Source organism: Emys orbicularis, chromosome 7 (assembly GCF_028017835.1).
Source record: "Emys orbicularis isolate rEmyOrb1 chromosome 7, rEmyOrb1.hap1, whole genome shotgun sequence".
Lineage (NCBI taxonomy): Eukaryota > Metazoa > Chordata > Testudines > Emydidae > Emys > Emys orbicularis.
Genome location: NC_088689.1, coordinates 41297721 through 41323613, shown reverse-complemented (window position 1 = coordinate 41323613; position 25893 = coordinate 41297721). Strand labels below are relative to the sequence as shown.

The 25893-nt window shown below is 44.8% G+C and overlaps 1 protein-coding gene across 3 annotated transcripts in view; it reads right to left on the bottom strand.

Moving 5' to 3' along the window:
- The window catches only part of MICU1 (mitochondrial calcium uptake 1), a 237289-nt gene that overhangs the window by 116242 nt on the left and 95154 nt on the right, over nucleotides 1–25893 (bottom strand). For all 3 annotated transcript variants that reach the window (XM_065407427.1, XM_065407426.1, XM_065407428.1), the window contains exon 5: nucleotides 11597–11640. In XM_065407427.1, coding sequence (XP_065263499.1) covers nucleotides 11597–11640 — 44 coding nt within the window. The remainder of the gene's footprint in view (nucleotides 1–11596; nucleotides 11641–25893) is intronic.

The window sequence follows — 25893 nt, the reverse complement described above, 5'->3', positions numbered from 1 at the left end:
TGCCCCCTCCTGGGACCCCAGCCCCTAACTGCCCCCCAGGACTCCACCCCCTACCTAAGCCTCCCTGCCTCTTGTCCCCTGACTGCCCCCTCCTGAGACCCTCCCCACATCCTAACTGGCCCCCTAGGACCCTACCCCCTACCTGTACCCTGACTGCTCCAACCCTTATCCACACCCCCACCCCCAGACAGACCCCTGGGACTCCCACGCCCCACCCAACCACTCCCCACCCCCTGACAGCCCCCCCCCCCGAACTCCCGACCCATCTAAACCCCTCTGCTCCCTGTCCCCTGACTGCTCCAATCCCTCTCCCCACTCCTGCCCCGACAGCCCCCCCCCAGAACTCCCAACCCCCCCCCCCCGCTCCTTGTCCCCTGACTGCCCCCTCCTGGGACCCCTGCTCCTAACTGCCCTCCAGAACCCCACCCCCTACCTAAGCCTCCCTGTTCCTTATACCCTAACTGCCCCCTCCTAAGACCCCCCCCCAACTGCCCCCCAGGACCCTACCCCCTACCTGTACCCTGACTGCCCAAAACCTTATCCACACCCCCCCGCAGAAAGCCCCCCCCGAACTCCCGACCTCCCCCCCCCCCGTCTCTTGACTGCCCCATCCAAAACCTCCCTGCCCCTTCTCCGACCCCCTGGCCCCCTTGTTGTTGGCCTTCGCCTAATGTCTCTGTGAACTTGCTCAGGAACAGCCTGAGCCGTTTGTCCCGGAAGGCTGGCTGGCAGGGGAGGAGGAGCGGGGGAGGAGCTCCAGACTGCCGGAGGCGATCTGCAAATGCAGGGACGGAGGGAGGGAGTGATCTCTGCCGCAGGGGAGAGGAGGGGGGCTCTCTCTGGCCTCATGTAAGTGGCACCATCCGGCCGGCTGCCCTGTTAGCCGCGCGCGCTCTGCATGGGGGGGGGAGAAGTCCGGACATTTACAAATTCCCCCCGGACGCTATTTTTAGCTCAAAAATCTGGACATGTCCGGGGGAATCCGGACGAATGATAACCCTATTGTAGCTAAATTTTATAATAATCATATGGAAATACCAGGACCAAGTACTGTCCCTGACAGATTCCCCCTGCTGTGATCCCTAAATGGCTCCCTCAAGGATTGAACTCACAACCCTGGGTTTAGCAGGCCAATGCTCAAACCACTGAGGAATACCAATATCTTCTGGTTCTTCCAAATGATCAGTTTCCATGAATAACGACACTTATTAAAAAGTTACCCGTGGGACTGTATTCTCATTGACATGATTTAAATTTTAATATTTTGAGATAAAAATATCTATTATTTATGTGCTAAGTAAAAAGGAGACAAATTAAAAAATACTTTAAGGGAGTGGGGGAAGGCAGAAGTATACACTGTCCCTTTTTACAAAAAAGGTGCATATTATGGGTTTTGAAGCACAAACTGTTTAAAGCACATGCTGACAAGTCAGTACCTGCCAGAAATCCTGATGAGAGGGGAGAGGGTTAGAAAGAGGGAAGAAAATCAGGGAATGTTGGTTACACCAAAAAACAAAACCAAAATTAAAATAAAATACCCACAAATATTACATATTATGCAACATTGCAACACAGCAAAACCAATTAATGACATCAGGAACAAAGAATCGCTCAACACCTAGGAACAGGAAGTAAGGAGCACATATAGCAATCAGTAACATTCAAGAATATCTGCCAAACAAACCCAGTGAAAATGAATAACAAAGTTAGTAATACAAAAAAGTAATAGCAAATATTTCTAGTTTTGGCAGAAAGTAATTATGCCACAGACTGTTGGTGGATAGGGTGGGAGAGGAAAGAGGGAGCACACACTTGACCTGTACATGGATGCAAAGTAATCTTCATAATAAGGGATTCCACAGGGTTGTTTGTGTGCCATGCATATAAAATTTAATATAAGCAACCAAGCATTTTCTTAGCCTTAAAGATTTTTTTAAACAAAAACAAACTGAAATAATACCTGAATCTAAAGATTCATACATTTCAATGAAAGGATACATCTTCCAAGTACCGTGTACAAGCATGAGAATTCACAGGTCAAGATACACAAAGGCCACATCAACTGGAGACCTTATAACTACATGACTAACTGATTCAGCTCAGAGGGCATCAAAGTTTGGTTTATTTCAGGGCTCTGAATTGATAATGATCTTGAAGATTATTGAACAAAACATAACCAGCTCCTCCAGCTAGAAGCACGTTGTGGTCATTTGTGCGTATAAAAGCATTGGTCTTTGATACTTGGCCCATAAGCATTTCAGGAGAAGGACCTTGTCTTCTGACATGTCTATACCAATGTGCGCATCAAACAGAATAGTATTCATGTTAGAATAGAAGGGTTTAGGGGTTTGGTTTTGGAGAATGGAAGGGGAGAAAGGAAGTAAGGGGGCAAGTGAAGAAAACTTGTGAACACACAATAGTATGAGGTTAATTACAGTAAGGATAGAAAAGCACAGTGCAGGATAGAAATATCTGCCAGTGCAACTGATGTTTTAAGTCAAATTTTCTAACCTTATCTGACCCATCACAATAGGATTCCACTGATCCTGCTGTGTTGATGGTCCTCCTTGCCCACAGATGGCTGAGCAAAATTTGCTGCTTTCACGAGGTAGACAGACACCCAGCCGGTCAAGTGGCAGAGTCAGGAACCCAGACCAATGCACTATCCACTACACCATGTTGCCTATCTACTCATTCATTTATATAGATCACTCTAATCAGAAGTGCTTAGACGATTTAGGAATCTCATTTTCAAAAGTGACTTTAAATGAGACTTAGGCTACTAAGTGCATAAGTTACTTTTGAAAATGGGACTTAGACTCCTATCATTAAGGGCTTTTGAAAACATTACCTGTTGTATTTAAAGTTACTCATTCTACCGCTTAATTATATTAATCCTATTTAATCTGGGTCCTGGAACATGTGATCTGAAAGAGACAGTTTCTTTGTGGTGCTGATGTCTTTCAGATGCTGCGTAATTCCTTATTTTATTCTCCCACTTACCCACCCTCTGAAGCCCCGATTCAAGCACTATACAACATTATAAAATCCAATACAAAAATAAAAATGCTTCAAAAAAGCAAACAATTATATTACAAGGTTAGGACAGAAATGAGAAGGGCAAAATATGGGGTAGGAAGGAAAATACGTAGTCAATAGCAGTCATACACCAAACTTTATTTTGAAAAGGGTTTTGATTTAAAAAAAAGTGGTGAGATTATCTGAGATTGATGCCTCCCACCACAGCAAAAGCATGACTGCTTGCCAATATAAAATGAGAGGATGCATAGAGACCTCTCCATGTGAGACTTATGGGGGTTCTTCAGATATAACTGAGTGCTGCATGCTAGGAGGTTGAATTTTCTCCTACATAGCAGTAAGTACTATTGCTTCAAGATTTGGTCAAGAAATTTGCTCAATATTTCTAAAGCTAATGTTAGACTTCAGGTATTTCACCATCAAATTTATTTTATTATTATTTCCCTGTAAAGCATCCCAATACAGTACTTGGAAAGGGTGCTTAGAATAACTACAAGTAATTATAATGTTTAATACCAAAAGCAACTTTCCTATCACATGAGAGTAACTAATTAGAGGGTGTCTTACTTCTATAGCATTGATCAATATAGAACTGTATCTGGAGAATAGAGAACATGGAAATATGAATCTGGATAGGAGTTACTTAATTCCAAAGTAAAATTAGAGTCTGTAAAAGCTTTTGTAATTACTTATTGCCTCCTTGGGTCAATGATAATTTAAGGGTATACCATCATTGACAGCTTGCAAGCTTTTGTTTATATTCAACTACACAGGGTAATTTTCCCCACAGGAGGTAAAAACCGCTACTCAAGTGTATTCCACACTAAAGCAATATTCTGTTTAATTCTTTCCCCTAAAAAGACTAACAGTTTCTCAGAAGTGTTGCAATTTAGCCTTGCCTCCATGCATCTGAAGAAGTGGGTTTTTTACCCACAAAAGCGTATGCCCAAATAAATCTATTAGTCTTTAAAGTGCCACTGGACACCTCGCAATTTAGCCTTATCACTGAAAACACTTGATTGCAGCACAAAATCTACAAGTAATTGAAATTCAAATGCTTCTGCAAAAATTCAATAATATTTTAAGATCAAAACAATTAATCTGAAAAATCACAATCCCTACATCTTTGGAAAGGATGTCCACTGACGCTGTCCCTCTTGTGCTGACTCCTCAAATCTGTCCCATTACACTAGGATTCCACTGATCCTGCTGTGTTAATGGTCCTCCTTGCCCACAGGTGGCAGGGCAAGATTTGCCCTTGTCATAGGGTAGACCGATATCTTCTACCCTATGGGCACACTACACAGAGTTAAATAGTATCATACACTTTTCTCTTTGAGAGCTGGCAGTTTGGCATGAAGATTAATTTGAGCTTAATTCAAAAACTCTCTCAAACAGAAAATGTTAGAAAAAATGGAAATTGTTTTTCAAAGAAATATCATGTTTCTATGAATGGTCTGCTAACAAAGTGCATGTCTTGGTGCCTTCATACAACCACAGACACACTTTTTACAGGCAGGAAAAATTTCCTCCCCCAATAAGCATTTGTTTTACACAGACACAATACAAGAAAGGGAAAAGTGATACAACGAAAGAGCCAGGTGACTGAGCAGTTATGGTTAGATATGTTAATTCTGAGTGCTTTTATTAAATTACAGATTAGCCTATATTCATATTGTAATTTGAGCTAAATTATGAGGTGAGGCCTGAGAGCAAAAGTGAATGGTTAGCAGCAGCAGATTAGCCAAAAGAAATAAAGTTTACGAGGGATGGTGGGAGGGAGGGAACATACACACACACGTCAACAAGCCAGCTTCTGCACTCCCTGTACAAACACTTGGGACGCTAGCTCCCTGAACACTTAGCCCTGCTGTAGGTGAAAGAAAATAATGCAGTTGTGGTTGGCAAGGAGGATGGACCAAAGGGTTTTGCTGAACTAATGCCTCTAGGGCTGCTGGTCTCTGGTCTCCAGGGAGCAATGTGTAGATTCAAATTATATGCATTTTGCTCCTATTACTGAAGAGTTATGCTTGTCTCTCTCCCCCGCCCTTCAATTCTCTGAAAAATTATCCCTAGTTGGGTAGAAGTATACTGCACTCACTATAACATTCAGCTCTATGCACAGGAAGACACTTAAACTTCACAGAGCTGCAATAAAATACATGGTCACTATCAAAGACTTTTGGACTTAACCAGTTCCAGTCATTCCAAGTGGCCTATCAGGATATGTCTACACTACAGTCAAGAGGTGGGATTCCCAGCACGAGTTGACAGATTCATGCTAACTCACTGCACTGCAGCACTTGCAAAGACTCAGGCTAGCCATCCAAGTTCAAGCCTGCCCAACTCCCAGGGTCTGAACTTGGGTGGCTGCCACCCATGCTGCAGTGTCCACACTGCTATTTTTAGCATGCTACCTCGAGATGAGCTAACACTAGTCTATCTGCACTGGGAATCACACCTGCCAGCTGCAGCGTGGACAACCCTTACAAGATTGACTTCTAATTTTACAAGAATATTGGTGAAAAAACTGCTGATACAGATGATTTCCCAGTGCAATGATATTTATCTGGAACATACATGCAGAACATTTACACTGAATCCTTAACCTTTGTTTTACAGAATGTAATTAAAATGCATCTGACTACACAGCTGGGTCTATTCTTTTTATTGGCGTTTGCTCTAAATTAGTATTTACATAGAGCATAGGCATAAATCTTTGTTTATAACTAACAATAGTTCTATTTTCTACTTTTGTTTAGCCAACCTGTAGTTTACAGAGTATCAGTACTTTGGTACCACTGCTGACTTAAACCTGACTGCTCATTTTCTCCTTTCATCTCAAAGGAAAGAATACGTTTCAGATGGAAAAAGTCTATTCTCTCCTCAACGTGTCTATATACTGTAATTCCCATTAACGTTAATGGACATCATGCAAGATGCTCAAGGGAACAATACACCTCTCAGCCTTCTACTCAAATTTCCCATCTCCACCAATGCACAAAATAATACCAGCACACAAAGTCATAGCTTCACAGAGTTAGAACTGTATCTAAGGAGAAGATTGTGTCCAATTATAAAAAGTGCTTTGATATTTCTTGGGAGGCCAATGAGCGAGATGAGTGAATGGAAACAACAGATGAGAAAAGATGCGAGGACTAATTTTATTCCTTAACCGATACCAACGTAACTAAAACATGAATGAGTGTAGTTTGTTATATGATGCCTGAATCAACATTTGAATGCGTTTGAGGCGACAGTGCTTTCTTAACTGAAAACAGATGCAGATAATATGAGAAAAACTACTCCTAGAAAACAAGATCTAGGAGTGACTTCACTCCTTATCCAGGCTCCTCTGCATGACTGAGGGAGCTCCAATATCTCCTTGCTTTAACCTCACCCCAAACTTGACCCCCCTGCCATTACCACTATCCTCATAACCAAAGTCTGTTACTAGTGCTCCTTAGTCAGAGAAGTCTGACAAACAACATGAGCCATTATTTCCTCCTTTAAAATAAATGATCCAGAAGCAGCATGCTATATCAGCCCCTGCAATACAATACCATAAAATTAATGTGGTCTGTTGTTCTGCACAGTACTACTACTACTACTAATAGTAGTCCACTACACTCTCCATTTTAAAACTCTAATGACTGATGTTAAGACTTATTCTACCATCCAATGTATTTTGCACATATATCTAGGTATAGCAGCTATACAAACGTGTTTATATACACAATTTCAGTCTGCAACAAAAAGTCAGAATGGAGGATGGTCAGTGCAGGGAACAGATGCTAAGGGCCAGCATAACTCAGAACATTTCAGCCTGTACTGAGACCACCAGTTGTCACACATTCACCATGCTGTATGGCAAGATTGGGTGTGTATACTGTGTAAGAGCAGAAGTCATGTCTCAAGTAGAACTGGTCTGAAATTTCCTGACTTAAGTTTGTTGGAAAAATGCCGATTTCTTGCGTTTCTATGAAACATCTCAGGTTCAACAAACTTTTGGCAAATCAAAGTCTGGAAACACTAGTGTCCCCATCCCCCGGGCATTCTGCTGGGCAGCTTGAGAGACCTGTCTTCCAGGTCCATGGCTCCAGAGCAGCCTCACCATGCAGACTGCCCCAAGATTGGGGAACCTGGTCTTCAGGGGTCTGCAGCTCCAAGACAGTTGCACTATGCCAGTGCTTCCAAGCTCTTTCCCATGAAACAGGGAGTCTGAAGTCCTGGGACAAGCTGGCCCAGGAGTCTGGATGGTCTGGTATCCCCAGCCATCTGGCGTCCTATGGCCGTCTACAGAGTGTGGCTGCCCTGGACTCATAGATCCTGAGAGCCCTGGCAGCTGCTGAGTGAAATTCAGATTGTCAGTTTCACCACATCTATTAGTATGACTAATAATGTCAATTTCACTCACAGCTGTCAACGTTCCAGGGAGCAGATTTTGTTTTAGAAATACCATAGGTTGGTGTTTCCAAAATGAACCTTTTTTCCAAAATTTCTGGTTCATGGAAAATTTTGAATAGTTTGTATTTGTTCAAATCTAAACAAACCCAAATTTCAAAATCACTAAATTTCCCGCAAACTGGAAATGCCAGCAATGAGGCTCAGCAGAACAAAAAGCTGAGTTCAGCAAACAAACTGCTTCTGCTTTGAGACTTTTACCCACTAGGATGGGAATAGAATGTATAGTACTCAGGAATAGAGGAACTATTATCCAAAATTGTGTGGAACTCAGCATTTCTTTCTAAGGAATGTTGGTTGAAACAAAGACTGACAAAAAGCATACTACTTACTGTCTATTTTAAAGTAGAATACACCTCTACCTCGATATAACGCTGTCCTCGGGAGCCAAAAAATCTTACCACGTTATAGGTGAAACCGCGTTATATCGAACTTGCTTTGATCCACCGGAGTGCGCAGCCCCGCCCCCCCTGGAGCACTGCTTTACCGCGTTATATCTGAATTCTTGTTATATCGGGTCGCGTTCTATCGGGGTAGAGGTGTAATACTCTGCTGCTTGGGTAAACAAACACATGTATGCTCTAAGGAACAAAGACCATTTATTTCAGGCCTGTACAACACGCGGCCCGCGTGCCGCATGTGGCCCGCGTGGGCCCACTGTGCGGCCCGCGGGCAAGCGGTGGGGGGCGGTTTCCGGGTTCACCCCCTGTCCGGGGGGCCCGACCTCACAGCCCCGCGCGCCGCGCTCTGACTGCCCTGACATTCAGAAGCGCGGCTGCCGGGTTCGCCCCCTGCCCCGCGCTTCTGACTGTCAGGGCAGTCAGAGCACGGGGCTGAGGTCCCCCCCCCCCCCCGCCGGCAGGGGGCGAACCCGGCGCGCGCGGGGGGGGGGGGGGGGCGACCTCAGCCCCGCGCGCCGCGCTCTGACTGCCCTGACAGTCAGAAGCGCGGCTGCCGGGTTCGCCCCCTGCCCCGCGCTTCTGACTGTCAGGGCAGTCAGAGCGCGGCGCGCGGGGCGGAGGTCGCCCCCCCCCCCCGCCGGCAGGGGGCGAACCCAGCAGCCGCGCTTCTGAGGACAGTCAGAGCGCGGCGCGCGGGGCTGTGAGGTCGGGCCCCCCGGGCAGGGGGTGAACTCGGAAACTGCCCCCCACCGCGGGCTGTGAGGTCGCCCCCGCGCACACGCGTCGCCATCTCCCGCGCCTCCTGCCTGGCGTCCAGCGTCACTTCCGGGGCTGCTGAGGCGGGAAGCGCTGGCTGGGCACGAGGCAGACCTGGTAAGTCCGAGCGAGGGGGGAGGCATCCGGCCTGGGCTCTAGCCGCAGCTCACGGGGGCTGGGGTCAGGGGGATGTCCAGCTCAGAGGGGCTGGGCTCGGAGCTAGGGGTCAGGGCCGGGGGGGGCTGGGGTCAGGGGGTGTCCGGCTCAGAGGGGCTGTGCTCGGAGCTGGGGGTCAGGGCTGCTGGGGGATGGGGTCGGGGGGTGCTTAGCTCAGAGGGGCTGGGCTCGGAGCTAGGGGTCAGGGCTGTGGGGAGATGGGGTCGGGGGGGTGTCTGGCTCAGAGGGGCTGTGCTCGGAGCTGGGGGTCAGGGCGGCTGGGCGATGGGGTCGGGGGGTGCTTAGCTCAGAGGGGCTGGGCTCGGAGCTAGGGGTCAGGGCCGGGGGGGGCTGGGGTCAGAGGGTGTCTGGCTCAGAGGGGCTGTGCTCGGAGCTGGGGGTCAGGGCTGCTGGGGGATGGGGTCAGGGGGTGCTTAGCTCAGAGGGGCTGGGCTCGGAGCTAGGGGTCAGGGCTGGGGGGGGCTGGGGTCAGGGGGTGTCCGGCTCAGAGGGGCTGTGCTCGGAGCTGGGGGTCAGGGCTGCTGGGGGATGGGGTCGGGGGCTGCTCAGCTCACAGGGGCTGTGCTCGGAGCTGGGGGTCAGGGCTGGGGGGGGATGCCCAGCTCAGAGAGCCTTACCATGCTGCTAACCCCCGCCTCCCCGAGCCTCAGTGCGCCGCGTCCAGGAGCGGCCCTGGACAGCGCTGCAGCGGCCTGGCTCCAGCGGGACGTGAGCTCCCGCTGCTCGGCTGCAGCTCGCAGCCCCGCCCTCTTACCACACGGCTCTGAGCGGGAGGAGCTCAGGCCTCTCTGGAGCAGCGCCGCTGCAGCGCTGTCCAGGGCTGCTCCTGGACGCGGCGCTAGGATGACCAGACGTCCCGATTTTATCGGGACTGTCCTGATATTTGCTTGTTTATCCCGCGTCCTGAACGATGTTCGGTCGGGACACTGGACAAACAACCAATTTTGCCCTCTGCTCCGGCGCACAGGCGGAGCCCGGAGGGGCTCTCACCCCCCCCCCGCCCCACTCCGCCTCCTCCTTCCCCCATTGGATCCCTCCCCAAATCCCTGCCCCCAGCCCCGCCCCCTCACTGCCCCATTGGATCCCGAGCCGGGCCTGGGGAGGAGATGCCCCTGTGCAGCAGCCTGGGCACACGGGCCATGGCCGGCCAGGGCCGGGAGCGCTGCAGTGCAGCGCGGCGGCTGCTCCAGCCCTGCAGCCCACAGGGCAGCACGGTGCGTCCGGGGGCAGCGCGGAGCGGGCAGGGCCCGGGTGGGCGGCGCGGCCCGGGGGTGTGGGCCACCCATCAGAGACACGCGGCGGAGAGGGGCTGCCGGGGCGAGACTTGTCCCAGGCGGGGCGGCCGGCGTACAGGGGCGAGGAGCCGGTCAGGGTCCCCCAAACCGATAAACTTCCCCGCCGCTGCCGGGGAGCCCCGCACCTCTCCCGCTCGGCTGCGCTCCAGCGGGCCGGGGGGCCAGAGGCTCCGTGGGGAAGGCAGCTAATGCCCCCGGACCCTCCAACGGCTGGATGAGCTAATTCCCAAGAAGACCAGCAGGAGGCGCCGCCGGGGTGAGTCCTGCTTGCTTACACGGGGGCTGGGCGGCGCTGGGGGGGGGAGATGGGGTTCGGCGGGGCTGGGTGGCGCGGGGGGGGGGGGGGGTTGGGGGCGTTTCAGTACGGCCGGGGGGGTTCGGCCCTCGGCTATTTTCTTTGGAGTAATATGGCCCTCGCCGCTTTACGAGTTGTGCAGGCCTGATTTATTTGATTACTTGCTTTGCTTTTTGTCCATCCACTTCCTCATGAAAAATTAAAATAAAAATGAATTCAATTGAATGCAAAACATGAAAGTAATTTAGATTAATTTCCTCCCCAATTGTGCAGGGTTTGTTTGTTTTGTTTAATTATAGATTCAAATAGCAGGACTTTCTGGATATGTTTGGTCACATTTAAACATTACATGCCAGGTATATCACTCAGCAATGAAAGAGTCAAAAGTTACCTTCTTTGACTCAAAAATTCAAGGAATTTTGTTGCAGATGAGGTGACAATTTTGCTAAATTAGTGATTGTTGTAGAGTAAGTTGAGTTAATAGGAAGCTTGTGTGCTATTCCATTGTTATGCAGCCACCAACTATGGTAGTATACAGTGCTCAAAATGATATAAAGGAATATTAAACCAAATTATTTTAGATTAACAACTATCCACCTAAGCAAATCTATGTTAGGTGTTTGTTTTAGATAACACAGCTTGGCCCTCTCTGTGTTAAAAGTTCAAGCAGTTTTTTAACCATGTTACCTACTTGTGTTACAGCTCTGGGCCAAATTCCTTCGTGCTATAATTTCATTGATTTCTGGGGATTTACAGCAGGGAAGAATATCGCTTCAGAGCTGTAAAAAGGCTAGGTTACTGTGTGGTTCCATCCATACAGGCAGACCAAACAATGTTATAATATGATCAGCATATAGCAGGTTTCCCTCTGAAATATGGTACTCCCTCACATGGAGGGTCTCATACCATATGGATAATGCTATTAAGTTTGATTTTTACACATTACAATTCCCTCTCCCACCAGCAGGGAGGAGTTATTTTGGTTCTATAAGCATTAAAACAAATCTTTATTCCTTCCTTCCTATTCAGCCATATAATAAAAAAATACTGCTATGTTCTAGCTCAAACAAAAGACAATATTGTATTTCATTTGTACTTACACACAACTTTAAATAGAAACTCAAAGAGGTTATAGGTAAAAAGATACTATAGATTTCAAGTTTACTCACCTTTCCATCATACCGCTTCACTACAAACTGATCCAGACCTAGGTCTGAAAGAGGAAAAAAGATAAAAAAAAAAATTGCTTTTAGAGCAGTGCTTGAATATAAAAATCATATAGTTCCATGCTTCTTTTTTGATAAGGCATTTAAAAGAAAAAAATAGATTATGCGAAGGATAACATGATTAGAAAGCACAGGGAGAGGGAAGGAAATCAACTGTTATCTACATGTTTTTTCTTAGGGCTCAAGGAAGGTGTCCGATTCACAGTATTGACAAGGAAAACCTATTTAGTCACAGGAAACATACAAAAAGGGACAGTGACACCACCACATCTACCACTATGCTCTACTAGTCCTTTTGTACTATTGACCTAGAATAAAATGATTTCTACCCCATTACCAATCCTTACCCAGATATCAACTTGTTTCCATGAGACTGGCACTTAGAGTGTAATTAAAAAGAATTATTTTTAGGCTAAGCAATCCTTTTTGAACAGATTAACAGGGAAGGCCATTGAATTGAAATCAGAAGTGTTCCTCCCAGAATTAACAAAGGTAGACCTCAACCAAAATTCAATGTTGCCAGCTCTTGTGGGGTAAAGTGACATACAAATGGTCTTGGACATAAAAAGAAAAAACACGGCCGCTATTGTACATTCAGGAATAAGCAAGTGCATGAACTAGAAGGTTTTTATATTAACATATTCCTCACATTGTATTACCACAAAACAGAAGGATCTTATTCTTAGAAGGAAAATAATATTTACAGGGCTGAGGAAGAAGGCATCTTTCATTCTACTTCTACAGTGTAACCAAGTCTATGCATAACAATGAAAGTTTAATAGTCAACATGGAAAAACTTGCAAATGATTTGTACAACAATAAAAAAATACATTCTGTAAAGAGATCTAGATAAGTAAAACTCTTGAATGACTGGGTTATTGAGAATTAGCAGTAATTCACACAAGAGTGCAGAGACTGATTTTCAACTCTTGGTTTGACAAACATTTGCTACAAACCACACATTTTCAGCCAGTGTTTTAAATAGCTATCAGTTCTTCCTGTTAACCAGATTGGGAGAAGGGAGGGATTGGAAAAGAAAGAAAAAATAACTTGTCCAGGAAGGTGAAGATTAGATTACTGTCACCTGTTTATGAGTAAAAGTGATAAAATGCTTCCCATCTACTCAAAGGTTCATAATAGTCACAGAGCAGAAAATGGAGCTGTTCATCACTTCAAGATGATCTCTTCGACCTTTGAGACAATGCAGTAAAAATTCCTGTAATTAATTTCATAGGATTGAGTGAAAAATTAGAGAATTGTCAGATGGCTTGCTGGATTTGTGGTTATTAAACTGAGGAATCACGCTCTTGATGTCTGTGTGCACTTCAAGAAACACAAACGTACATATTTATATACAATGTGCACTTTCAGAAGTTATACTTCCTTAAAGAATATTGCTCCTACTCAAGGTTAGAGGCATACATACAGCATGATTAATGCTTATGAATATCTACAAACTCCTCCCCTTCAGTAAAAGTCTTACTTAACTGGATATGATAATATCAGGCTGCCATTGCTCTTTTAGTTGTTGCCAAGCTCAGAATTGAGCCAGCAGAGTTCTGTGTTGGAGACCTGTTCAGACACTGATGACTAAAACCGCGTAAGGAATTAACTGCATCCTGTAAGTTGCAACAATGGTAGCAGAAGTTGACCACTAGCTCCACTTTTAGTGTTATGCATTTTCAGTTTTTACCAATTTTCACTAATAAATGACCAGGTTTTTTTATTAAAGAAGTTCGATTTTTACCGATTTACACCTGTTTATCAATCCACTCAGTATTTTTTGAGTACTTATTTTTGTTAAACACTAATGCTTTACATGATTGTTGTGTTCTGAAACACTGAGATTGAAGCAGTTCCACAGTGTACAAAACAGAACGGAAAATACTAACATTAATATCATGCTATGATTGGCTCACAAGGAGACGTTACCTGCCTATTTCTTTGCTTCTGGTTAGCGTAGCACTGAATTTAAACAATCAATCCTCCACAGATAAAGATATGTACTGCCCCCTATCCACCCGGATACATCCTTTAGTGCCAATCTCTTTACGGGGTTGGATGGATGGGCCTGGGTTCTTCTGGATCCCCACACATCCAGTCCTGCTCTTTCTGTGGCTGGCTCCAGACTACTCCCAAAATGGCTTCTCCCCTCTCCAGTCCTCCCAGGGGAGGCCATCTCACACTCTATTGTCAGGCTAGCTCTTCTTCTGGGCTTTCCCTTGTCAATCATTTCACTCTGCCCCTTCCTCTGAGCTGGCCTGACTGCAATCCTTACCAAAACCAACAGGGGCCCCTGTTGTTCTACATAGTGTCTCTCCTCTCTCCCTCTTGGTTGCCCAGCAGACTCTGAATCTGCCCTTGGCTCCCCCTTCCCACCAGGGACAGTGTGCTTCTCCCTGAACTACCAGCACACAGAGCCCCAGAGTCTTAGATAAGGTAAAAAGGTAAACATGGGGCGAAAACGCGGACCTATGCCTGAATACCAGCAAGCAAATCAGTGCTCAGAAATTTTCAAGAAAAGTAAAGATGGGAACGAAGAGGATGCACTGCACTGCAAGTACTGCAGCACTGAGGTCAGTCCTCGCGCTGACAGAATAAAGGAACTTGTTTTATGTCCTGTTAATTTCCCCTCACACAAGCAACACAAGAAGATTAAAGAAGAAAGTGAGCTTCGGGATAAACAGTATCAGGAGCTTTCACCAGGGCTTTAATGAAAGAGAGGACACAGCACGATTGTGTCAATGAATTTGTGCGTGCTCTGTGTTTCGCCAGACAACCGCTGTTAATTGCAGAGGGGCCTATTGGTGACTTTGTATGGCAATACGGTCCAGCAGCAAAAACCCTTCCTAATGCAGACAAGCTCACTGGTAAGTATCTGAAAGAAAATGACAATGCTTCAGTATCCAAACTGATAGAACGAATTGATGGAAATCTGGTGTCTAGTCTGATTTTTGACAAGTCTCTTGATGCTTTTGATTGTCCAATTCTTGGCCTTTTGTTTTTGTTTTTTTATTTCAAAGCAAATAAACCTGCATTGTTTTGTGCTGATGTGACATTCATCCCCTCTGCTGACACTAGTTTTGTCAACGCAGCAATAACTGACATGTTTGAGATGTACCAACTAACTTGGGAAAATGTGGCCACAACTAACACAGATTCTGCTTCCTACATGGCTAAATTTGCATGGGAGATTAAACTCAATCAGAAACTGGAGCTGCTATGTCTGAGCTGTCCTGCTCATCTGATTAACATTGCCCTGTCAACAGCTACTGCTACAGAAGAAATGAAAGACATGAAATCTTGCATCATTGGATTCGGGACCATTTTCAAGCATGAAAACAAGTAGAAGGCTTTGTTTTACACAGTGTGAGATGAGTGCAGAGCTGGATGCCGATTACCTACCCTTGTTGTGCCACATCAGTGGATGAGCTTATATTTCGCTGCCTGTCATGTAAATAACATGTGGACTGTGCTAATATGTCTCCTAGGTCATCGTGAGTTAGTTTGTTTGTTGTTGTTCTAGCAAAACAAAAGCAAAGCAAAAACTCTGAAGAGACTGTCAAATAACCAAAATGACCGCCAGATTCTGTGCATCAAGGTAAAATAATGGAGTTTTCTCCAGCTACTGCCAACATGTTTGCCAATACAGACATTTACCGGATCCTGACAACCAAAATCTCAGCTGAACTGAGCACAAAAGCTGTAAGAGAAACATACTGCAAGAAAACCCAGCTGTTTCTGGAAATCCTTCCAACCCCACAACACGAAAACCAAAAAAGCATTCAAAACAACACTCAGTGAGAAATCGGAGACTACTGTGACCTGTAATCTGAACCCCCACGTATTTGGTGCTGTAGATTCTTTTTGGAATGTCATCCAGGTTTTCGACCTCTTCCTCAAAGTGAATTTTGCAGCAGACTATGACAGTTATGCCAAGTGTTTCAACCATTTGCCACTAAAGGTGAAATTTCAAATCTGAAAGGAGAATTTACTACTGACATGAACTTCTCTAACCCTGACAATATGAAACTGGATGTGCTGGCTTTTTGCATCAGTCATCAAGACACTTCCCAATTTCAGCAAAGTGGCACGGCGAGCTTTGAGTGTACCCCCTGGATCCACTGATGCAGAGCACTTATTTTCAAAGTTGGACTACCTCCAAGACAGCACAAGGCTCAACATGAGTGAGGATACTTTGAAGAAAATTATGGAAGCGTACGCAAAAACTAGGATTTCTGGAAAAACTACTAGCTCTGAGAGAGAAAAAAATAGACCTTTGTACATTAAAAAAAAGTTTCAATTATACTGTAGTAAAACGTGTATATTACAAAAGTTTTGTTTTTGTTCTCTCCCCTCCCCCCGATTTTTCAATTGTTTTATTTTTAACCTGATTTCATCCCAGTTTTAATGTTTGGAAAATAAACAATGAAAAATTCCCTAGGTTTTTTTTTTTTTTTTTTTAAATTACAGAAAATGCAGAACACTAACTTTATTATTTTGCCAAAATCACATCATAATAAAATCATGTAGCTAACCCATGACAATCCATGCGCACATCTTGTAGGTTGAGGGCTGGAAATCAATCTTCTTGCTCTAGAGCTGGAATAATGGCTGCTAGTGTGACGATCTTGAATGTCTGTACCTTCTCGTATTTGTTAAATGCCCTTAGATCCAGAATGGGCCTCCAACCTCCCCTCACCTTGGGGATCAGGAAATCATGAGAGTAAAAACCCCTTGCTCCAGGACTGGTTCAATGGTCCCAGGCATAACAAATGCTATATTTCCTGATGAAGTAGGTTCTCATGAGAAGGGTCCCTGAACGGGGATGGGGAAGGAGGGTTGGAATGGGGGAGGGACATGAATTGAATGGCGTAACTCTTTGAAATAATCTCCAGGACCCATCTGTCAGAGGTAATATTCTCCCAACTGCTGTGAAAAAGGGCCAGGCAACTTCTGGAGGGGCATGACAGGTGCACAGATGGCAGCTGATGTTGCAAGGTATAATTGTTCAAGCCCTCGACCAACCCATCAAAAGTGCTTAGAAGAGGCAGTTTGAGAGGTCGCGGATTGGGGTGCAGACTGCTTCCGCTTTTTGAGCCCTGGTCCTCTTACACTATGGCTCGTAATAGCCCTGAGATGGTGGGTATTGAGGAGATTGTGACCTGTGCTGTGGCTGAGAGGTATATCTTCTCTTCTGTCCTGCAGTGTAGATTCCTAGGGAGCATAATGTGGTCTGGAAATCCTTCAGGATGCAGAGAGAAGAATCTGTCTTCTCTGCAAAGAGTTTGGGTCCTTCAAACTGGAAGTCTTCTGCAGCATTTTGGGCAATCCAGAAAGGGGTAGCCAAGAAGCCTGCCTCAGTACCACTCTCATGAAGACCGGGCGGGCTGCTGTATCAGCCACATCCGGTGCTGTCTCTAGCACCAGTCTGGCTATTAACTGACCCTCTATAAGAATGGCCTGAAACTGCTCCTTTTGTATCTCCAGTAAATGTTCCAGAACGCATTGAGTTTCCCATAATTAATAAAATTGTATTTGGCCATGACAGTTTGGTAATTCATGACTCTAAATGCTAATGTCGCTGACAAATACACCATCCTGCCAAGCCCAATCATATGGGGTCAATTTGGCATTATGTTGCTTGCTTCGTGCATTAACCACATCAACTATGATGGAGTTGGGTTACGGATGTTGAAACGAGAAGTCTGCCTCTTTGGGAGGGATGTAGTATTTATTTATTTATTTATTTATTTAGCCTCTGTTGCTGGTTGGTGTGATGGAGGCTGGTGTCTGACGGATAACTTTGGTAGGATCTAGTATCGCCTCATTAATTGGGAGGGCAATTCTGGATGAGGAGGAGTGCAGATTATCCACCAACTTCTGATAGGTATCTGCCACCCCCTGTAGGGAAATCTGCAGCTCATCTGCCACCCTCTTGATAAGATCCAGAAAGTTCTTAAAATCATCACCTAGTGATGGGGGGAGGGAGTACAGCCTTATCTGGTGGAGATGAGGAGAAGTTTGCTGGAGGGGTAGCTTCCCCTTCAAGCCCTTCTTCCTGTTCTGAAAAAGCTTCCTCCTCCCCTGGCTCAGGGGCTCTGGACAGCCAGGCTGTAGGAGACCATCTAGTAGACTCTCTCTGAGAGACTCTGGACAGCCGCAACGTGTGTACACGTTGCCCAAGGATTGCAATACAGCCATGGGGGGGGGGGGGGAGGTTGCCCCAGGCGGCCCATACCATGATTGTGGGTTGGCTCGATGGAATTCGAAAGGACCCTTGTATTGTGATGGTGGGCCATGATGAGGGGCCAGGAAAATGACCTCCTCCTGGCCACTGTCAGACTAGTCACTGGGTAAGGGCAGCACTGACTGGTGTATTGGTGGTACACGGCCTGGTGCCAAGAACGATTCTGGGTGCTGGGATGTGCTCAGTACCAGGGCCCTGGTACCAAGCAATGAGGATTCCCCAACCATCAGGTCTCCAGGGTTGGAGAGCTCACGTGGTACCATGGGCTCACTTGGTACCGCAGAGGAGTGTCCATGGCACGTTGTCAGTACAAATGACCTCCTGAGGTCCCTTCCAACCCTGATATTCTATGATTCTATGGTTGAGAAAGCGAAGAGCACTCCCTAGATGGGCATTTTGTCACACCTGGTACCAAAACTTCTCTGTGCCAATCTTTTAGAGATGGTATGGTAATTATCTGTCTCCTTAGGGGGCAGTACCGTTGCCTCAGAGCCTGACTGCCTGAACCCCTGGCTTCTCCAGGCAGTGCAGCAGAGCAGAGCTCATAGCAGAGTCCTCCCTTCTGGGTACCGTGACTCAGAATTGCTGATGCTGTCGGTACCGAGGTGGCCACACTGGCCAACAACTCGGAGTCTTTTTTATGAGCTTTTGTAGGGAGAGTCTGCTGTTTTTTTCCACTACTCTATCCCCTTTGAAGTTAAAGGCTCCGGGGATGATCCGGCGTCAGCACTAGAGTCCCCTGGAGACTGAAGTGGCATCTCCATAAGGAGGAGTTTTAACTTCATCTCCCAGTTCCGGCGAGACTGCCGTTCTAGCTGTGGCAGGTGAAACACTTCTATGAGACTCTCCCAGGCACCAGACACGTCAGAGTGTCTGGCCCTTACAGGAATGGACTCCTTGCAGGAGAGGAACCTCTTGGAGCAGGGAGAGCCAGGCATGCCCCTGGGAAGGGGGGGGCTATCATCCTCTCGCAGTGAGGAATGCAGAAGAAAGGTCTTCTTTACTCCTCTTCTTTTCCTCCCTCTCTTTTTTTTTTTTTTAAACTGAAAAAACTTAGAGCCTACTAAGTGCCCCTGGGGATGGAAGGGAGAAATGCCCCCAGACAGGGCAGGAGACGTAAACTAAAGTTCTTTTTGTCTTTTTTTTTTTCTTTAATCCCATCGGAGTATGTATAAATAAATAAATAAAAAAGGAAACACTAACTATTAAGGAGAACAAAAGAAACAAAAAGAACTACTACTTATACTAATGACGCAGATAAGGAAGGGACAACTTTCCAAGGCCAAAGGCGCTGGAGAAGGAAGTGAGGTGAGGCGTGCTAGATAGCTTAGGGGCTGACCCCAAGGGAGGGAGAGCACATGTGCGGGCTCAACAGACACTGCTACCAAAAATCTCCGATTAGAGGCGCAAGGGCGCACATACACCTACAGTGGAACACCCATAGGGACACTACTCGAAGAACTATACATTTACAGTACAAAATACAGTTTAATTAGTGCTACAATCCTTGCATATCCTCATGTGGATGATGAATTTTGTCGCTTAAATGACACAAGTGATACAAGACTGGTTTGTTTATTTACTTATTGAGTACCAATCTTGGTCAGAGCGCTGTACAAACATATAGGAAGGCACAGTCCCTGTCCCAAAGGATGCAAGATCTAAGTCATCAAGAAAAGGATACAAACACAAGCAAGTTGATGAAGGTGTCCATAGACTAACTACTGACACCATGGCTGCAATCACAGAAAAGAAATGTGATGCAGGTAGGATGTAGCAATTCAAATTGTTTTATTTTACCATTAGATACAGGAAAAGCATCTGAAAATAATACCGCTGACAAGGCGTTCAGACAGCCAATGACGCACAAGATGACAATTCTATAGTGTATGTGCTAAAGTCAGCTATGCATTACAAATAGGGCTGTCAAGTGATTTAAAAAATTAATCGCGATTAATCGCATTGTTAAACAATAATAGAATACTATTTATTTAAATAGTTTGGATGTTTTCCACATTTTCAATTATATTGATTTCAATTATAACACAGAATACAAAGTGTACAATGCTCACTGGATATTTATTTTTGATTACAAATATTTGTACTGTAAAAAACAAAAGAAATAGTATTTTTCAATTCACCTAATACAAGTACTGTAGTACAATCTCTTTATCATGAAAGTTGAATTTACAAATGTAGAATTATGTACAAAAAATAACTGCATTCAAAAACAAAACAAGGCAAAACTTTATAGCCTACGAGTCTACTCAGTCCTATTTCTTGTTCAGCCAGTCGCTCAGAAAAACAAGTTTATTTACATTTGCAGGAGATAATGCTGCCCGCTTCTTGTTCACAATGTCACCTGAAAGTGAGAACAGGTGTTTGCGTGGCACTGCTGTAGCTGACGTTGCAAGATATTTACATGCCACAGGTGCTAAATATTCATATGTCCCTTCATGCTTCAACCACCATTCCAGAGGACATGTGTCCATGCTGATGATGGGTCCTGCTTGATAACAATTCAAAGCAGTGTGGACCGACACATGTTCATTTTCATCATCTGAGTCAAATGTCACCAGCAGAAGATTTTCTTTTTTGGTGGTTCGGGTTCTGTCGTTTCCACATTGGAGTGTTGCTCTTTTAAGACTTCTGAAAGCATGCTCCACACCTCATCCCTCTCAGATTTTAGAAGGCACTTCAAATTCTTAAACATTGGGTCGAGTGCTGTAGCTATCTTTAGAAATCACACACTGGTACCTTCTTTGCATTTTGTCAAATCTGCAGCAAAAGTGTTTTTTAAATGAACAATATGTGCTGAGTCATCATCCGAGACTTCTATAACGTGAAATATATAGCAGAATGCAGGTAAAATAGAGCCGGAGACGTACAATTCTCCCCCAAGGAGTTCAGCCACAAATTTAATTAATGCATTTTTTTTAAACGAGCGTCATCAGCATGAAAGCATGTCCTCTGGAATGGTGCCTGAAGCATTAAGGGGCATACGAATGTTTAGCATATCTGGCATGTAGATACCTTGCAATGCTAACTACAAAAGTCCCATGCGAATGCCTGTTCTCACTTTCTGGTGACATTATAAATAAGAAGTGGGCAGCATTATCTCCTGTAAATGTAAACAAGTTTATTTGTCTTAGCAGTTGGCTGAACAAAAAGTAGGACTGAGTGGACTTGTAGGCTCTAAAGTTTTGCCTTGTTTTATTTTTGAGAGCAGTTACGGAACAACAACAAAATCTACATTTGTAAGTTGCACTTTCACAATAAAGAGATTGCACTACAGTACTTGTATGAGGTGAATTGAAAAATACTATTTCTTTTGTTTTTTACAATACAAATATTTGTAATCAAAACTAATATAAAGTGAACAGTGTACATTTTGTAGTCTGTGTTATAATAGAAATCAATACATTTGAAAAACATCCAAAAATATTTAATAAATGTCATTTGGTATTCTATTAGTGCGATTAAAACGGCGATGAATCGCGATTAATTTTTTTGAGTTAATTGCGTGAGTTAACTGTGATTAGTCGACAACCCTAATTACAAATTTTCAGAAGGTGTAACCAGTTTTTTGAAGTGAGAAACTACAAGTAGCCTATTCCTGCTTGTGTGAGGTCAATTTGGAGAGGAGAGAGAGTGCTTTTCTTCTCACGCTGACTGCATACAACCAGTTAAAAGATATCAAAAACAATCATGGTAGGAGAGCAATACCAAGCAACAAGAAATACTGAAACAGACCAACGTGGTCACTGAATCAGAACAGAACAGAGGTAGTCAGCATAGCTTTTCTTTCAAAAGATGAACTTTAATCACTAGAAATCAATGCAAATTAAAGTAATAACAGAACTCTTCCCCAGCCTGGGGCTCAGCCCAACCTAATGATCTTGTGTGCATACACCTGCATTCCCTCAGGTAGCCTCTCCTCTGTCCCTTAAGCAGCCAAACCTCTGTGCAAGAGGAGGGATGAGGATGGAAAGCTGAGTTGAGAGGAGATTAACCCCTTAACCCTAGGTGACAAGTTAGTGCCCCAGCACCTCTAACATGGATGTAGCCTTTCTATATCATATATCTAGACCAGTGCTTCTCAAACTTTTGTATTGGTAACCCCTTTCACAAAGCAAGCCTCTGAGTGCGACCCCCCCTTATAAATTAAAAACACTTTTTTTTATATTTAACACTATTATAAACGCTGGAGGCAAAGCAGGTTTGGGGGTGGAGGCTGACAGCTCGTGACCCCCAACATAATAACCTTGTGATCCTCAGTTTGAGAACTCCTGATCTAGACAGATCTACTGTAAATGTAAATATCAAATGTACGTCTCTTGTTTTACAAATGTGTAAGGTCTTTTGTTATGTTTTACAAATGTCTTTTGTAAATGTCAAATGTATAATGTATACGTGCTATGACTCCTGAACATTATATTCAGATGCAGAGTTTGTCACATCTGCCCCCAAATAGATGTAAGAAATAATAGCTTTGCATTACTAGCAGACCAGATTTAATTACTTAACAGAAAAAACATAGTACTTACTCCAGAAATGTTGATCATTGTCAAGTGTCAGACACTCAGAAGATCATGAAGCATAAAAACCCAGATTGTTTCATAAACAACATCTAAAAGGGGGCAAACTTACAATCTTGTCTTGTGGAATGGTTTTGTAGCTGTGTTGGTCCCAGGGTATTAGAGAGAGAAAGTGGGTGAGGTGAGATATTTTATTAGATCAAGTTCTGTTGGTGAGAGAGATGCTTTTGAGCTTACACAGAGCTCGTCTTCAGATCTGTTCTGTATGTGTCTTGGGGCCTGTGAGATGTGTCAAAAAAATTTGTTACAGCTGTTACCCCTCCATTTTTTACAAAAGCCACAAGCACTAGCATGTACTGAAAGAGAGCATGGCTGTTTATTACTGCCCTACAAAGAAAAGCACACTGATTCATTTTAGTTTTCTAGGTGTCAATGTTTTACTTTAGTCTTTTCTCTTGGAACTATCCACAAGTTGAATGAATTTATTTGCTGCATTTACTAAGCTGCAGAAGCCTACTTAAAATCTATTTGAAATATTTCCCTTTTGATGTTTCTTGGCAGAATAAAATAATCCAAGAGGGTGCAAATACCATTTGACCAACAACTTTTACAATTGTAAATACCCAGAATTTGATTTCATACATTTTTTCTCTAATGGAATTTGGGTTTTAGTTTATTCTTTGTTATGGTTCTATTTAACTGCTACACATTTAGTTGACTAAATGTTTATAAGCCTTTTATCTTAAAGGTGACCGCAAAGAAAAGAAGGATGAGCTGTATAAGGGGGGGTCGCACTCAGAGGCTTGCTTTGTGAAAGGGGTTACCAATACAAAAGTTTGTGAGCTGTTTTCAGGTAAACCTGCAGCTTTGGGGCAAGTAATTCAGACCTGGGTCTTTGTTGGAGCAGACAGGAGTGTCTGGCTCAGCAAAACAGGGTGCTAGAGTCCGAGCTGGCAGGGAAAATAGGAACAGGGGTAGTCTTGGCACATCAGTTGGCAGCTCCCAAGGGGGTTTCTGTGATCCAACCCGTCACAGGGGCTACTGCTCTCACGGCAAGCAAAGCCCCATGCTAGATAGGGGGCAAGGGTGCAACCCCCACAGAAAGGCAGAGACCCTCCTCCCCTGCCAGGGCAGACACTCCACCCAGGAGAGAGACCACCTTACGTGTATTCCTCTGCATCCTCAGGACAACTGCTGTTTTTGGAATGGAACTAACCTGGATTTGATTTAGATTTTAAAAGAACAAGAAGTTCTATATCCCCTCAACTTGCCTTATTTTGACTTGAATTCCTTTCCTCTTGTTGTTAGTATTAATTGTGTTGAGCATATGGTCACCATTAATCTTTTTAGTGAAGACTTCTGGTTTCAAAATTAGCCCATATTTCCTTCCTACTATTAGTTTTTAAAACATTTGAAAACAAAATTATACCTGGTTTGATTATATTACACGAGTACATCTCCAATCTTCATTACATATATCAAATCATTCTTTCAAATAATTTACATAGTAATATCCTATCGTGATTTTGAACACTTAATGAGGAAGAAAAAACCTAATAATACCTTTTTGCCTTTAAAAAAAACAAACCTTGACAGTCATATTAAAATATGTTTTCAGGCCAGCAAGGTAAGACCTAAGGACAGCTTTCTGCCCTGCTCAATGTAAACCAAACAATTTTCATTCAGTGTTTTACTCTACCATATAACAAGGGCCCTAAGCTTTACAGAGGAGATATCCGTAACCCTGGTAGAGCGCTTCATGTCACTGAATAGATAGCCTTGCAGACAAGCTGTGCCAATGATAAACTTTGAAGGATACTCCAAGCAGTGCTCCTTGCCAGCAGGAGCGCCGCCAGCTTTTCTGCTGCCCTAGGCGGCGGAAGGTCCCGCCCCGAAATGCCGCCCTCCACAGAGGCGGTGGGACCTTCCACGAAATACCGCCACAGTCGCTGCCCCCCAAATTGTAGTGCCCTAGGTGACCACCTAGGCCCTGCTTGCCAGAAAAATAGCAGCTACAAAAAGAAAGGCAGGTCTATACTAGAAGCTTGCATCAGCCCAGCTGCACCACTGTAGCTCTTCTGGTGAAGATGCTTTAAGCCAGCGTTTCTCAAATGCGGCCACCATGGCAGCATGTAGCTACCAGGGGCTTTTCATGTGGCCACAGCTTCCTGGGTGGTGATTGGAGGGGGGAAAGCAGGGGCCCCTCTCCCGGAGCCGCCAGAAGGGGTTGGGTGGGTCCTGTCCCCCTCTGGAGCCAGAAACGCTGGAGGAGCAGGCAGCTGGTGTGAGTTCCCCACCTTTCAGGGGGCAGTGGGGATCAGGCTTCCGGCTTCAGCCCTGGGGTGGTGGGTGGCAGGCTCCGGCCATGAGGCTTCGGGCGCCTTCTCCCTGCCTGGGCTCACAATTCCCCACATCGCCCCTGGCCTCCACTGCCTCCTCTGACCCCCCATCCATCACCCCTGGCCCCCGCTGCCTCCCTATCCACCTCCCCATCCAGGGCTTAATTTGTCCCCCAGCTTGCCAGGGCTGAGTAAATCTGCTGTGAAAAGTGATATTTGTATGTTTGTTAATATCACTTTTCACTGCCTCCCAGTTAGCTAGCAAGTCTGATTCTGTGAAAAATGGTATTAACAAACATATAAATATCACTTTTCACAGCAGCAGACTTACTAGATAGCAAATCTAAAAAAAAAAAATACCAAAAAAAACAAAAAGAAAACAACACCACAAGACAAGCACATGCAAAGCACCGTATTTTTTATTTCTATTCTGTTTAGGTGCAGTAAAGAATAGAGACAACTGTATGTTATTGTTATTATTAAGTTTGCAAAAAACAACCCTACATAAATAAATTACAATGATTTGGACATGTATATGTGCACATTTATACATCAGAGTGGCCACCAGCAAGAGTTGGCCGCTGCGCTCTGAAGCCACCAAAATATTTGTTGTGAGAACCTCTGCTCTAAGCCAACAGGAGAGAGCTCTTGCATTGGCTCAATAACTTCACCTCCACAAGAGGCGGTAGCTGTGTCGGCAGGAGAACCTCTCCCACCGACATAGTGCTGTCTACACAGGGAATAAGGTCAGTATAACTACGCCGCTCAGAGGTGTGGATTTTTCATATCCCTGAATGATGTAGTTATACTGAATTAAGTGTGTAGTGTAGACCTGGCTGAAGTCAGTGCTCCTTAAAAATACAAACTGCCACCCACCACTCACCATCCTGAAAGTAGTATACATACACTTTCAACCAAACCATATGACTATATCACACAGAATACACGAGAGATTGCTAGCATTGTTACAGTTATATGCCTGACAAAGTTTCCATTTTTAAAGGCACTGACACTTTAGCATCTCATGTCTCAACAAGGTATTACATTTTTTAAAATAGATTTGTAAATAGAATTAATACCTTAAGATGTTGGAATTAAAACCATGTTACTAAC